The following is a 15,976-nucleotide window of genomic DNA, read 5'->3' as shown; positions in this document are numbered from 1 at the left end:
TCTCTCTCTGAAGGTATTATTTCATTTTAATTTCTATCACTGATTAATAACACACATAAAATACAAAAGCCATTTTAAAGGAATAGGTCCATTTCTTTGAAGGAAACTCAGGCTCAGAGCACTCATCCTATTGTGACCTGACTGCATATCTAGGGATCACTTGTATTGGTAGAGACATCTTTTATTATTATTATTATTTTATTATTAGTATTATTATTAATCCTCACTAGAGGACATGCTTATTGATTTTAGAGAGAGGGGAAGGAAGAAAGGGAGAGAGAAGCATCAGTGTGAGAGAGAAACATCAATCGGTTGCCTCTCGCACACGCTCCAACTGGGGAATTGAATCCACAACCCAGGTGTGTGCTCTGATTGGGAATCAAACCAGTGACCTTTTGGTTTATGGGATGAGGCTCCAATCAGCCTGGGAGAGACATCTTTTAATGGGACTATGCTCTTCAGGCCTGTACGCAAGACAAATGAAGCTTAAACGTAGACAGGACAAAGCTGGTGGCTCATCCTGAAATTCTGTTTGGCACTGGCAGGCTAAGGGCACACTGTGCATACCTGTTTTTCCAATTTTTCTACATTAATGGCCAAAAGCAAATAAACAAAAAAACCCACACATACATGCAGGACACACCTACAAATAAGACAATGGAAAGGAATGAGTTGCAGCTGGCCCGTACCTGGGATGCTCTCTAATTTCCTTCTCAGCTCTTCATTTTCTTGTTGCAATGAAATAACCTCATGCTCCAGTTCTTGGCACCTGGGACAATAGCCTTCCTCCTCCTCCTCCTCTTCCTCCTCTGGCAGGGTAGAAGAAGATGGGTGACCGTGGGATTCGGACGTTGCTGGGGAGGTCCAGCCCCCCAGAGTGTGCACCGGGGAGGTGGACAGGGGATCCACGTCAGCCAGGTGGCCGTACTCACTGACCGAGGAGGTGTTGGGAGTTGGAAAGCTCCCCGAGAGCAGGTAATTCTGTAGGGAGTCAGTGAAAACTCTCAAAAAGGCAGAAGTTTGCTGTTTCCTTTGCATATATTGCATCTCTATGTCTATGTTGTCTGAGGTCTGACTGTGGACACCTTTTCCAATGTGACACTGATCCTGTCTTTCAGTATAACTTGAACCTTCCTGTTTTACGTAAGAAATCATGGATTGAGAATGGCTGGAGTCCAGAAGTTTTCCTCCACAATTTAAGAGGCTAAGGACGCGACTGCACTGCTGGGCAAAGGCATCCAAGATCAGGCGACTCTCTGAAACACACAGGAAAAGACAGATCAGAAATCAACAGCCAAAGACAAAGGGCAAGTCAAGTCCTCAGTTTTGAGTACAATATTCAAAGATGTTTTAAAAATGCATTTTCTACTGTTACACATCAAGGTGACACAGAGAAGCTACTTTTAACAGGATGCATAGCTTCCTGTGGTTCTCGAGTTGCCCCAGCCCCTTACTCTGGGTAATGGCTGCACTGTGACTTTGGGCACCATCTAGATTTCCCTCTTTGTGGCACTAACAGGCCTGCACAGGTCTGAACTCACACCTATGGCTTCATTACTATCTTTACTCTAATGAATCGAGCTCGCCACTGCAGACTCAATTCCTCATTGATAGGCTGGCTTAGAGCAATCATTACTTCTATTTTTGGAGCGCCCTTGTGCCCTTGCTATTAATCAGCTGATGCAATCCCTGCCGAGAGTAGTTGCTCCCAGACGCAAACTGGAGAAGAAAAGATAAACTGGAGAAGAAAAGATAAGAGCTCACTAGACAGTTAAGGTAAAACAAAGAGTGGATCCATCAGGCAGACGATGACGGACCCTGAAGCAAAATTGTATGTGTTATCCGATGTCTGTGTCCACGGCTCTTTCTTTTAATTTATCTGCCAACTTGGATTTCTCATCAAGGCCAATGTTTAAGCTGATCTATATCAGCATCATCTGAAAAGCAGTAGAGCCTCTTCCGTTAGGTTGCCAAATTTCCTAACATGCATGTGCTGAGAATGCCAGTTAGTTCACATACAGGAATCATAAAGCATATTAACTGTTAACCGGAAAAGCAAACAGAAAGCAATCAATTCACTGCAAAAAACAAAGGGAACCCCCTCCCCGAATTGTGAAATATGATTTAATATTGTCTAAAGGTCTTGAAAGTTCATCCTAAATATAAATGTCACAAGGTGGATTTGCTTCTTTCCTGAGCACCACCCAGAATGAGCTACTTATAATTACAGAGATAGACATTTTAAGGCTCACGGGGCGGTCGGTATGAGGATGCCTCCCATCCACCCCAACCAGAATAATGCCAACAAACAAAATATTGTAGGTTTTTGGTGCCAATACTATTGTTTACGATAGAAATGTAACTAGTTGTTTGCTGTCTGAAAATGTTGACTAGCTGGAATTCTTTTTCTGAAAACAGGCAAAAAAACCCAAAAAACCCCGTAACTTATAAAATGCCACGTAGTGAGCTCCTCAAGGGCTTCTATGGGAACAAGGAACTAGAATAGTTGTGATGAGAAACTGATTTCTCCAGACAACCCAGGGTGTGTGAGCAAGGAAATCACCCTTCAGAAACCTCCATGCAGTACTTCAGGCTCCATTTTGTGCTGTCTTCCTTACTAGTCTTTTCCAAAGTAACTAAGGTGTCGGGGAGGGGAGCCAAGCCTCCTTTTTCAGTGAATTAATGAGAATATATACGCAAAGCCCAGAGCACAGTGCCTGGCATACAGGAAGCACCCTTCCCACTCACAAACCTATACAATGCCACCGTTTGAAAATCCCTCTGAAGAAATGAGAAGTCAGCACAGAGGCCAGTCAGTGCTCCTTGGTTCAGGAGAGGAAAAGAAACTGTACAACCCAGGAGCACAGCAGGTCTGAGGGCCAGCATAGTACCTCAAGATATATTTACTGAATCCATGCAGAGAGTGTTGTAAACAGAGGATCACAGTTCACAGCAGCTTCAGATTTACTTGGCTGGGGTGGGGGTGGCAAGACCACTCTAAGGGGGCCGCGCATCCCATTTTCTTCTTGGCCTGGTACCTCCTCACTCTTGGGAGTAGTTCTGCTCTAGACACAGGCAGCAGGGCCCTGCCCCTCCCCATAGTGAGGTACCCAAGATCCAGGAATTTGCTACTTAAAGTTCTCCAAAGGCCTGTGCTGGTCCCTTCCCTGAGCCCTCTTCCCAAAGACAGACAATGGTGCCAGAGCTTGGAAGTTTGAACTGGGGCATCTGCATGTGTGTGTGTATATAAGGTCCCTACTACAGGAGGAGGAACCTGGGGGTGGCAAGAGAAGTCCATGGGCTGGCTGAAAGCACCAGAGTCAAACCCAGTCATTATGACAGTGTCTTTGTCAGGGTAAGTGGATAGAACATATTTTAACAGTTTGATAGTGTGATTTAGATATATGATACATGCACCTGCATTTTTACTCTTGTCCTGAATCTCACAAATAATAGGTGAAGGTCTGTTGTTTTGCACAATCATTTTGAGTGCCACAGAGAAGCCAGATGCCAGGCATAGTTTCAGGCTAGAATTGATTGATGGGCCAGGAACTGGGCTGAAGAAGCAAGCTGCCAAAGATCAAGTCTGTTTACTACCTCGGAGAAAAAAAGAGATACGGATATGGGAAGAATCTCTTACAGCCACTGGAACTGATGATGCCTCTGCCCCTGCCAGGTGGAATAAAGAACTGAGCTTAAGATTTAAGTCAAAACTTAATAGGGAAAGACCTCAAATGTTTGGGTATCATTTCTTTACAATGACCAGAAACAAGACAGTAAACAGGTGAACAGTGGGGAGAGGTTTAAGATGTTGTCCTTTCATTTCTTTACTTCCAGATTTTTGTTCTTTTATTAGTAAAATCAAGGGATGATATTGATTGGGAATTTTCAATTCTAACACACTAGCAGTTTTCATTCATTTTAATCCTATAATCCCATTCTAGACTTGAAGTTGTATTTACTGTTTGCATTTTAATCAGCATAGTCCCAATTGATTTACAGCTTGCACATTGTTAACATAACCTTGATGAAAGGAACAAAATATGAAATGAAAGGCTAAAAGAAAATTGTCCAGAAAGAATTCTCAATATATCTGTTTAATGTCCTAAAAAACACTTAGTAGTTTTAATCATATTGATAAATCAGAGGGTATAGATTAAGATAAAAGAGTCTGACTTGGGGACAAGTATAATTTGTTTTCTTAATTGAAGAATAAACTCAAAATATGCTGAGAAAAGTCATTATGTAATACATTATGTAATGCATTAAATAAAGTGCACTCAGAATATCAGAGAATAGTTACAATCATAAAACAGTTCTTGCTAGCAGTTTTAAAAAAATGCTTTATCCTCATAATTGACATATGCAAAAACAGCAACTATAAGCCTTAAAATTGAATTTCTTCTCTTTTCAGTGTCTTAATATACTTGAATAGTATTTTAACATCAATACACTGAAAAGTGTGATGAAAAATATTACTACTGCACTTGGGAGAAAACAGTTAATCTTTCTACTTAATATACATTGCAGCCAGCAATACTTAAGCTTTCCAGACAGAATATAATTAGAAATTCAAGTATTGTGTGATGCTTATTATCACTAAGAAATGGAGAAAAGTTCTGTTTTCTTATGAACACAACTGAATGGCCACTGATCCATGATTCTTAATTGCGCAAATTGTGAACATGTATTCTGAATTTTTAAAACCGTTTCCCCTACTCACACAGTGCTCCACTCAGATGATGGCAGAGAAGTACAAAGCCAACAGTTTATAAAAGAGCTTTAAAGTACTTATTTTATCCCTGACTTCTCTTAAACAGAAAATGTCAGTCACAAACCACTCTAAAATAATCACTTCTTTTTAACTTATTTTGCAGTCTGTTGGGAGATAATATCATGCTGCAAATTGTACCTAGTCTGATTCCAAAATCTGAACCCATGATTATTTTTTTTAATCGAAACAATTCATTTCTGCAATTTTTCTGAACTTAAGTGGTTTAATCCATTTGGTAAGTGAATGAGAACAGGGAAGGGAACTCGGCTATCAAACACAGGTTCCCTACTTTAATGTCCTTCTTTGTAAGTAAAGCATTGAATGGAATTTGCCCATCACAGCACATCCTCAAGAGTATTCTGTTTCTATGAAGATCACAGTAGTGGAGATTAGTGGTAACCTTTTGATTTTAGCCCAGCGAAGGGTGAAATATATTAATATTAAAAATGCAGAAGCAGAAAAAAATTTTTGTGACCTACTATCATGTAGCCATATAGTATATTTCTACCCAAGGGTTTCCAGCTAATTCAAATTTGATAATTTCCTTAAAACATTAATATAACTTCTTTTTAAGAAAGGACTTTGTGGCATAGAAAATAAAGTCAGGAAATGAAAGCCTCTTTGGAAGCATCACCCTTTTCTTAAATCAATAAACTATGCCTTTTCTTTAAAAAAAAAAAAGCCATCCCATTTTTTTTTCATAATGGCAAACATCAATACAGCAAAACAGGATGCAATTTTTCTAAATAAATAAATCAATGATGTGTCAAAAATTAACAGATGAGTTAATATACTTGGTGCTATTAAAACCAGATGGTGCTTCCTAATATTCATCCTGCTCAGTCAATCCCTGAATATTTTCTGGACCATCGGTATATAAAATAGGATGCTGCTATTTGTGATGGCAAACAAAAGCAATCATGCCTGCCAAGCACATACTATAACAGGCAGCATTTCAGCTCTGCTAGACAGAAAGTAATTAGAATGCTTTTAATGTCCAAAAGAATGATGCTGATAGGCTGCCACAGATGTGTAGATTTATGAATATTTATATGGTGGTTTATAGCTGACACTTTTATCAGTTGAAGAAGATAAAATATCTGCCTGACTCAAAAGCTTGACAGTCAGGTTAATAAAATCTCATTAAAGAGAATGACCTATGCAATTATATAGGATTTATTGTAATTCATTTTTGATTGTACTCTGCTTAAAGATGCAATTTCCCATTTCCTGATGCCAAATTTAGGCTGCATATCAAGATCTACGTGGGTTTTAACTCTAAGCCTCCCACAGAGAAAAAAATATGCTTTTAAAACCATGGTATATTACTCGTTTTAAGAAAAATTATACTTTTCATGAGACTTTATAAGAATGTTGAAAAAAAATCTATTTTTAATCACCTATTTCTCTTCTCAATGGTTTATGACCCTTAATGGCAAACAAGACTCACTTCAACCCTTTCATCTTTTCACTGCATTTACTCTGGACACACTTATCCCTCCTCTTCTAAACTTGACTCACTTAATCACATTGATGCTCTGATTTATTTTCAGTTTACCAGGTGGTTTGAGACACTGCAATAACACTTTTGTGAGGGGGCAATAATCAAATCACCCCCACCCAGGATGCTGAAGAGGCCATCCTTCTGTGCATGCAAGCTCATTGGTTCAAAGTAGAGCCACTAGTTCTTCACAGAACCAATCAGCTCTTCAGGTGACTGTTCCTCTGATGGCCACTCACATCACTGTGATGGCTTTTTAAGAGATGGCTTTGTCCATCCATGTTTAATATGACCACAGTTCATGATGTCTCGCACTATGGGCAATTTTTCCCCCCTCCCGCTCTGGACCATTTTCCTCAGTACATGGAAGACACCTAGCATTTAACTCCCATTTTTCCAAAAAGCACATGGCATCCTGCCCTTGGTGTTATCAAGCTTACCTCTTTATGACCTCTCTTAAAAGAAAAAAAGAAGCCTTGACAATAAAAGAAAATAAGAAATATAGGTTGTTTGAGGGGCATCAATAAGCCCCTTTTCACTTCTTTAGATTCAGTGATGTGATCTCCACCTGGAGACAGAAACAAAGCAGACTAAATAGGATGTCAAAAGAAACACTAAAAGAGCATTTAGAACACAGTGAGAAAAAAAAAAGCTACTTATGAATGAAAGCAGCAAGGAGAGTGCCAGAGTAGGAAAGACCATGGACAAGATAGCAAGCAACTGGTGTAGAGAAAAGGAGGAAAAGGCAAAGTTAAAACTATGGGTAAAAGTGGAAATGATAGGGGGTTAGATTGATAGTGTATAAAAGGAAGTAAAAGACAGAGAGCAAAGACTGAAAGGAGAAAGCAAGATGAGAGTAAAGGAGAGGAAAAGCTCAATGAACACGGTGGAACTGAGGTCATGCAAATGAGTTAAGCAAAATATAGAAAATGGTACAAGGACCCAAACTTCTGAAAAACAAAGTAAAATTATTGAAAGGTAAAGCAGAGCTGGGGAATAAAAGTGGGCATGAACAAGTCCAGGGAGAAAGAACACAAACCTTTTAGGGGGGTTGAAAACAGAAGAAAAATAAGGAGAAATATAAAAGTGGGCGACTAACCCGAGAATGAATATAAAAAGACAACAGAATATTAGGCCAAGAGCAACTGGAAAAAAACAAAAAACCTATCATAAACAATAAGGACACCCACAGAAGAGCACTGCTCAAAGCAGTCAAACATCTCCAAATCAGTGAGGTATGTAACAGAACAAGCCTTCACTATAACCTGTAATTAGATTTTTGTTCTCAAAACCAATCCTTCATGTGTCAAAATAATGACAAACAACATAATATTAACGTCGGAACCTGTAACTCGTTTAGAGACAATGCTCATATTTTCATTAGAAATAAAGCCTTAGATTCACTGATATGCAGAATTTGGGAGGGGAGGGCTCCAAAGTGCCATAAAAGGCCTGAGGTAGGAACTTTTAGTTCCGATGAACTGGAAGAACCTGACTGCAAGTCCTCGGGGAGCAGAGAGCGCCTTTGGACGCAGGCCCCAGGCCTTGACCTTCCCACCAGCCCGCCTTTCTACTCGCTGTTGGGACAGGAGGGCTGGCCTCTTCCTCGGGGACCGCCCGCAGGTTCCCGGTAAAAAAGAGGAATCTCACACCCTGGGGTAAATGCGCCCCACGAGGCATTTCCGCAGGCCCTGGCCCAGATACAGTGCGGTGGGGGATCCCGCGGTGCAGCAGCGTCCCACCCGGAGGAGGGTGAGGGGTGTGGGCAGCGGCCCGGAGCTGCCGGGCTCTCTTGGCTGGGGCGAGGAGCAGGATGTCTCCTTCCCCGAAGTTGGCCACAGGGGCGATCGCCTGTTCCCCTCACGGCGGGGAGCTGAGAAGCCCGGAATCTTTCACCCACGGGCTGGGACTTTGGGGTGGGTGGGGAAAGAGAGAGGAAAAGACCACGCGCCTGAGAGCCAGCCGAGTAGACCATGACATTGAGTGCATCAAGTGGGGGGGGGGGGAGGGAAGAGGACGAGAAGGCAAAGGAGAGAGAGAGACGCAAAAAGAAACGGAGAGAGGGAGGTCAAGGAAAGAAGTGGAGAAAAAAAGTGGGGCAGCAGAGGTTGTAAAGGCATCCCTGAGAGCTGCCGGAGCAGCTCCAGCTGTTCCGGGAGTGGCCGCGGCTGTCACCCTAAGGGCGTAGGGTCCCCATTCCCAGACCGGGGCCTCGGTGCCAGGGCTGCCTCTCGAGTCCCCGCCCGAAGGATCCCCTCAGCCGTCTGGCTACCGGTGCACTTCCTGGGCGCCAAGCCGGATCCAAGTGGCAGAGCCACCTGTTAAAAGGCACGCGCGCCGTCGGAAGCCAGGGATGCGGCAGCTGCAGTGCCGTGGAACCCTCCAGAACTTGTTGCCCGCGGGGGGAGGTGCCCAGGGTGCGCTCAGACCCCTGGACTCTCAGAGTGGTGGTGATCGCCACCCACCCCCGACCCCTCCCGCCAGGCCCACGGCGGGGCAGTGTGTCCCTGTCCCTACCTTCCCCTTCCCCGTCTCCACCCATTCCCCGGCCTGGGCGGGAAGGAAAGTTGCGCCCAAGAGTTGGTACCTGCGCTGAGCTCCAGGCTGGCGCCGTCGCTGCCAGCGCTACTGCCGCCCGCGGCAGCTGCTGGGCCCGAGCCGTACCGGACGACGGCGGCGAAAGACGAAGATGAAGATGCGGCGGGGGCGGCGGACTGCTGGGCGGGAGTCCTCAGGTGGCCCTGGGACGCGGCGGAAGACGATGACGACGAGGCAGCGGAGGCGGCCGCCCGGCCTGGCCCCGGGGGGTAAGTGCTCTGCGCCTGGAACTGCTGCTGAGGCGGCGGCTGCTCGCTGCTGCTGATGGACACCGAGGCTGTCGGTGGGAAGGGCGGCGGGGGTGGCCGGACATGCGGCAGCTCCACCAGGGTGGGTCTCTCGTAGCGCTTGGCCAGCGCCGGTCTCTTGCCAGGGAATGTCTTGAGGACGCTGTAGGGGCTGCGCTGCTTGTAGATTTTGGGGACGCTGGGCCCCTCCTCTGCAGGCTGCATTTCTTCTTCCATGCCGTGCTTCGGTGCCGGCCTCGGGTCGCACGCCCCTTCCCCGACCGGCGCCGGGCTCTGAGGGTGCCTCCGCTGCCCGCCGGCTGGCTCTGCCCGAGTGCGCGCGTGTGGGAGGGTGTGTGTCTGTGCCGTGGCCGCCGCCGCCGTCACTGCTGCCTGTCGCTAAGCCTGGCATCGCTGAGCCCCCGCGCAGGGGGCTGCCGCCCGAGAGCTGATTGACAGGCCGCCTCGCCAATGCCTGGAGGGAGAAAGGAAGTAAAGAGCAAGTGTTTAGGGTAATATCTACTAATGATAATGGGGGGAGGGGCGGGGCCTGGCGCCGCCACAGCCCGCGAAGTGGGCCAGCCCGGTGTGCTGGTTCGACGGGAAGGGGCAAGGGGGAAGGGGGAAGGGGACAGCTGGGATTGGGAGGGCGACCTGGTAAGAGGGTGAGCTTTATACCGAGGCGAGACTTGGAGTCCCAGATGTGGAGTCCAGGCTTCTGTCGCTTGCGGCGTCCAGCTTGGGAAACGAGCTCCTGGCGCCCCCTGCACTACCCCAAACTCTCGGCGTTGCACGCGTGGCTGATAGTATAGTTGGGACGGACGGGGCGGGGTGGCTACAGTGCGTGCGTGCGTGCGTGCCTAGGGAAGGTGTTACAGCCCGTTCTTCACCGGATTGGGAGTTGCTCCCCGAAGCTTCTGGAAAGAGCCTGTTGACTCCAGTTCCTGTGCGCTATTTGCACTGCCCCGGGGTTCTCCCCCCACCCAACAAGTGGCCTTCGAGTTCATGCTTATCAGAAGAGCGCACAGGGCTTTGGAATTTCCATTATTCCCTTAGTTCTCCTTAGGGGCCTTGAGAGTGCATAGCGATCATTTCCCCCATTCTACAGATGAGAAAACCGAGGCTCCTCAGGGAGACAGCCCAAAGCTACACAGATGCATCTAGGTCATTTGAATTCAGATTCTCACTTCTCATCGCATAAACACTATGAGCAATTGAGAGTAAAATATGACTTGCCACCTCCCTATGGGATGGTGATTAGATATTTTCAAAAACGCCACTTGATATATATATATATATCTGTATATGTATATATGTGTGTGTGTATATATACACACACACACATACACATATATACTTGTAGAACCTATGTGGCCCGAGAGCTCTCGCACTTTCTGCATTGCTCAGGCAGGTCCTCTCTGCATCTGGGGCCAGCAGGCCATGCTTTCCGGAGGCCACACAATTTCAGTAGCTGTTTGAATGAGAGAAGAGCCTTTGTGGTTTGGAGGACTGTCCCTTGGGGGGTAGAGATATCTTCAAATTTAGAGGAGTATCCTGGTCTCTCCCAGCCATTTTTTTTAGAGCAGATCACCCCTCCAGTATCAGCATTTCCCCCTCCCAGGTTTGTTTTTCCAGCCTTCAGTCTTCATTCTCCAGGTTTGAATTCTGGGTACATCTCCTCCTTGATGTACAACTACCATCTTTCCATTCTGAGTTAATTTGTTTTCGTAGCTTTCCTTTTAGTTTTGGGGAAAGTGACCCATTTTCTTTTTCTGGGGATATTTTGTCTTTGGCCTCTCATCTCCCACAGCTCCTCCCTTCCTTTGGAAGCCTTCTCTCTCTGCTGGTTCAGCTTCTGCATTCCTCTACCCTAGATAGTTTTCCTCTTGCCTGCAGCCTTCTCAAATCGTGCTGTGGTTTCTCCTCAACCTCCATTTATTAGAGATGAAATAAATAATGCCATAAATAAAAGTATTTGGGAGTCCAGGAACTGTCAGGGCTGATTAGGGCATAGAGGACATTTTCTTTCTCATTATGCAAAAGCATTTCATGGGGAAATAAAAGAGGTTTCATTGTAACTCATGCATGTCATATTTCAAGGAATTCAAGATATTAATCATATTTAACATTATTTGCAACATTTCTCCCTGGCTTCTGAAAACTGCTAAATGAGGACACGTGAATCACTAGGAAAAAGGGAGACAAGGATGAGAGGGATGGTTAAAAAATAATGAAATGCTGGTGAAAGACGGGGAGAGAGGGAGAGATGCCAGGAAGATGTTTCTTAGACACATAAGTGAGAAATGGGGGAGCTTCTCCTGAGATGTGAGACAGCTGAAATTGAATGATATACTAGAGGAAATAAATGATAACAAACCTCCCCACACTTTTCTTTCTATAAAGCAGTTCTGAATTTTGCATAGAAATCTTTCCCTTCCACTTTACTCCCAGATAATTTGCTAGGAAGTCCAGGCTTTTGAAAAGAAATTGGGATAGTGGCAATGTGTGTGAGTGGTGGTGGTGGTGGGGGTAGGGTTCTTTCTCTTTTGCTTATGTATTTTAAATTTGTATTATCCTATCACTTAAATCACCTTAAGAGACTGGAAGTAGTACTTCTCTTGTTATAGTTTAACAACTAAGGGGGCCTAACATTCTGTATGTCAAAAAGTGGTGGTTTCTATAAAACTAAAAGCTAAAATTAGCGGTTTAATTTTTTTAAAAAAGTGGGGGTGGGAGAGTGGAATGCTCCTAGAGGAATAATATAAATTTAAAAATGATTAGCTTTCAGATCCTCATGCTAGCAGACACTTATGTCTGGGTCCATTGAAAAATGAAGTGTTCAATAATCATTCTTTAGAAAATAAAATGGTCATTTGTCCCAAGTGTGGAGTTGAACTCAATTTTAAAATTGTAACTGACCCACTAATTCCTGCCTGGGATTATACTAACTGAGTATAGTACATAAATGTATGTATTGAAGTGTTTATAAAATCACTAGTAGTACTATGCAATCCTCTTTCTCTAAGTTATTGCCTAGATCAGTGATTTTCTACCCTTTTCATCTCATGGCACACATCAACTAATTACTAAAAAGCTGTGGCACACCAAAAAATATATTTTCGCCAGTCTGACAAAAAAATAGATATAGTTTTGATTCATTCACACCAGATGGCTACTGTTGTGTTGGCTGTTGTCATTTTTTAATTTGACAATCTAAGGGCAAAGAAGTCAGTGCTCCTGACTAAATAGTCAGGTACTGCATGTTTTAAAATATGTCTACCGTATGTTGAACACGTATAAACACAAATACGTTGGTATCTCTTACAAATAAATAAATAAAAATAAAAATTCTTGCGGCACACTGGTTGAAAATCTCTGGTCTAAATGATCAGATGGTGACTGCTGATGTCTTCTCTTTAGGGTCTCATAGAGGCTGATAGGGTGGTAATTGCAATCACGCTTTAAATCTTTGTAGATATTTACTCTTTACCTCAAAAAAATAGATAGTGAACTTTTATAAGTCAAGTGGCTATTTATGGACAGGGCGATTTTTTGATTGGCAGCATGTCAATTTCTTGAGCTATCTAGAATATAGCTTTTAAATAATGTCAGCCATGGGAAATGCTTTTTATTGCACCAATTTCACTGATATTTAATGAGCTTCTGATTGACTGTTTGATCTTCTAATGTTTTGTGCTACTTTTAATTCATTTCGTATAATAGGAAAAAAAAGTAATTGGAATAAAATTTTGTGACAAGATAATGACCTTCTACTTTGAAATTAAATGTCTGATTAGCTGCAACATTTTAATGTTGAGATGATATTGCAGCAGAAACAGGGGTGTGGATACTGTCGTTTGGTGGAAGATGACGGAGGAACACTCCTTTGCGTTTCCCATTGAATAGCAGAAAGGTGTGGTGGCCATAGAATTGCAGACTGATGGTGTTAAAGGGAACCCTAATAGTCTTTCATTCTGGTGACTGAGTTAATGCCTACAGCTTTTCCATAGCCCTGTCAAGTGGTTGTATAAGCCATGCTTAGAAACCTCCAGTGATAGGGACCTTGCTACTTCCAGAAGCATTATTCACCAAGGGAATTATTCAACAAATATTTATTTAACGTCTACTATATGCTAGGTGCCTGTCTAAGCACTGGGGGATGTAATAGAACCAGATTCCAAAATTCTACTGTTAGGGAATTGGTGTGGGCAGATAATAAACAAATAAACTAGTCACTTACTGAACACTTAATATATTTATATAATCTATAATAAATATGTTCATATAATTTATAAGAAATATAATGTAGTATATAATAAATGTTATAATATATAAAACATAATACACAATACTATTATTATTTCAGATAGAACTAACTGATGAAAAAATAGAGTGGGGATGTTACTTTTGATAGAGTGGTTGAGAAGACTTCACTGAGGGGAAACAATTGAGCTGAGAGTTTATGTACACTTACAAAGAGCCATCCATGAAATAAGCAGTCAGGCTGATGCAGATGCAGATGCAGGAGCCCTAAGCGGGAATAAGCTTGATGCTCTCAGGGAGTGGAGATAAGGGTGAATGGTCTGAGTGTGCTCAGGAGGGGCTGAGTGAGGAGAGGAGGCGGGAGGAGGAGGCTGGGACCAGGCTGTACACCCCCGGGAAATGTCTAGGTTTCTAAATCCAATGAGAACCATGGAGGTGTAACACTGGGGAGTGAGATTTATGTTCTCAGAAGATAATTTTCAGAAAAGGTACAATCATGACTCTCATACAGATAGAAAAATGAACAGATGTTAAGGATTTTATTTAACTTGCTCCATGCCCTCATATTATTCAAATGGCAAAGTAAAAAAAAAAAAGGCACACATTTATATGAAATAAAGAAATGTTCAGTTGAATGCATAAATGTTGTTTTTCATGGGGTTTGTGGGTGAAGAGGGGAAAGAAAACACGACCAGACAGGAAAGTCAGCATGTCTATCAGTTACTGATCTAAACTTTCAAGGTTGTAAAAATAGTTGAAAGACAATGAAAGAGTAGCTCAGATAACTGGGAAGGGTGTGGTGTATGTAGACAATGCATACTTTTCCACTGAAAGAATTTATTTTCTACAGTGCTTTCTTTAAAAAAAAGTTTTATTTTGAAATAATTATAGATTCCCAAGAAGTTGCTCAGATAGTAAGGACAAAGAGGTCCTCATTACCACTCTTCCACTTCTCCAATGGGTACTTTTTTGTAACTATAATTATATACGGAATCCTGCACTATGTGATCCTGTGGGCTTCCCCACTTAGTTTAATGCCCCTGACGTCCACGCATGTTGTGTGCATCAATAGTTTGATCCTTTTTATTGCTGAGTAGTATTCCATGGTATTGGTGTGCCATAGTTTGTTTAACCATTCACCTCTTGTAGGACATTTCGGCTGTTTTCCGTTTGGGGCTATTACAAATAAAGCTGCTCTGAACAGTCACGGACATGTTTTTGTATGGTGGTTAAGTTTTATCTGGGCGTAAATGTCCTGGAGTGGATCGCTGGGTTGTCCCACAGAGTTTTACAAGATTCATTCTGCGTTGCTGACAATGGACTGTAGAGGAACAAGCTGGCCGCAGGGAGACAAAATTTTTTTCCGAACAGTGATGGGGTGACCCTTTTAAAATATGGTCATGTCTCCCGGCCTCCTGCACCACAGCGGCTTCCATGGACTTGGGTGCTGGCTGTGCCCCTGTTCATGGGCAGAGGCTCAGAAGACCCACTGCCTCCAGGCTGTGGAGAAAGCCCGCCCTTCCCCCAAGGACATCCCTGGAAGGGCTGGGCACAGAGGGACTCTGGGCACTTGTAGCTGCTGCCCCGCCCCCACCCTCCGCTCCTCCATTCCCCAACCCCCAACCCATGTTGTTCCCCAACCTCCCCATGTTAACTTCACTTTGTAATACATGTTCGACAGTGGAGAGAATTTTTTAATAATTTAAAATTATTACTGCTTTGAAATAAATCGACATAAAAAAAAAAAATCAGGTCTCTGCCCGGCCCTCTACTGTCTTCCTCCTCCACAGTAAAATCCAGAGTCCACACAGCTGCTTACTTCAGATCCCTCAGGATCTCAACCACCCCTTGTCTTTAATTTTAACCCCTCCCTCCCTCACTCCACTCCATCCTCACTGGACTTTCCCCCCCTTTTTTATTGAATTTATTGGGGGTAACACGGGTCAACAAAATTATGCAGGTTTCAGGTGCACAATTCCACAACACATCATCTGTACACTTTATCGTGTGTTCACTACCCTGAGTCAAGTCTCAGTCCGTTTGTCCTCCCTCCACTCTACCTTCCAATGACCATATTGTTGTCTTCCACCACGAATTTTCTTTTTCTTTTTCTTTTCTCTTTTTCCTCAGTCCTGGCCTCGCAGCTGTCAGCTTACTCTATCTATGAGTCTGTCTCTGTTTTGCTTGTTAGTAAATTTTGTTCATTAGATTCCACATACGAGTAAAATCATATGGTACTTGTCTTGCTCTGATTGGCTTATTTCACTTAGTATAATGTTCTCCAGGTCCATCCATGCTGTTGCAAAGAGTAAGATATTTTTTTTTTATGGCTGAGTAGTATTCCACTGTGTAAATGCATTATGGTTTTTTTTATCCAGTCACCTGCTATTGTAAATAATACTGCAGTGAGCATAGGGGTGCATATATTCTTTTGAATTACTGTTTTGGGTTTATTTGGATAAATTCCCAGACATGGAATGGTGGAGTCCTAAGGCAGTTTCGTTTTTAATTTTTTGAGGTGACTTCATACTGCTTTCCACAGTGGCTGCAGCAATCTGCATTCCCACCAACAGTGCACTGGGTTCCGTTTTCTCCACATCCTCACCAACACTT

General features: G+C 43.4%; 1 protein-coding gene across 1 annotated transcript in view; it reads right to left on the bottom strand.

Moving 5' to 3' along the window:
- BEND4 (BEN domain containing 4) overlaps positions 1-9,337 on the bottom strand; it is a 30,238-nt gene extending 20,901 nt beyond the window's left edge. The window contains exons 1-2 of the mRNA XM_090268182.1: positions 8,863-9,337; positions 690-1,256 (exon numbers count right to left, since the gene is read on the bottom strand). Coding sequence (XP_090124308.1) covers positions 690-1,256; positions 8,863-9,337 — 1,042 coding nt within the window. The remainder of the gene's footprint in view (positions 1-689; positions 1,257-8,862) is intronic.
- Positions 9,338-15,976: the final 6,639 nt, after the last annotated feature.

This window comes from Furipterus horrens, unplaced genomic scaffold, assembly GCF_987537825.1.
Source record: "Furipterus horrens unplaced genomic scaffold, mFurHor1.1.pri manual_scaffold_2, whole genome shotgun sequence".
In the NCBI taxonomy this organism is placed as follows: domain Eukaryota; kingdom Metazoa; phylum Chordata; class Mammalia; order Chiroptera; family Furipteridae; genus Furipterus; species Furipterus horrens.
This window is presented reverse-complemented; position numbering and strand designations above follow the sequence as displayed.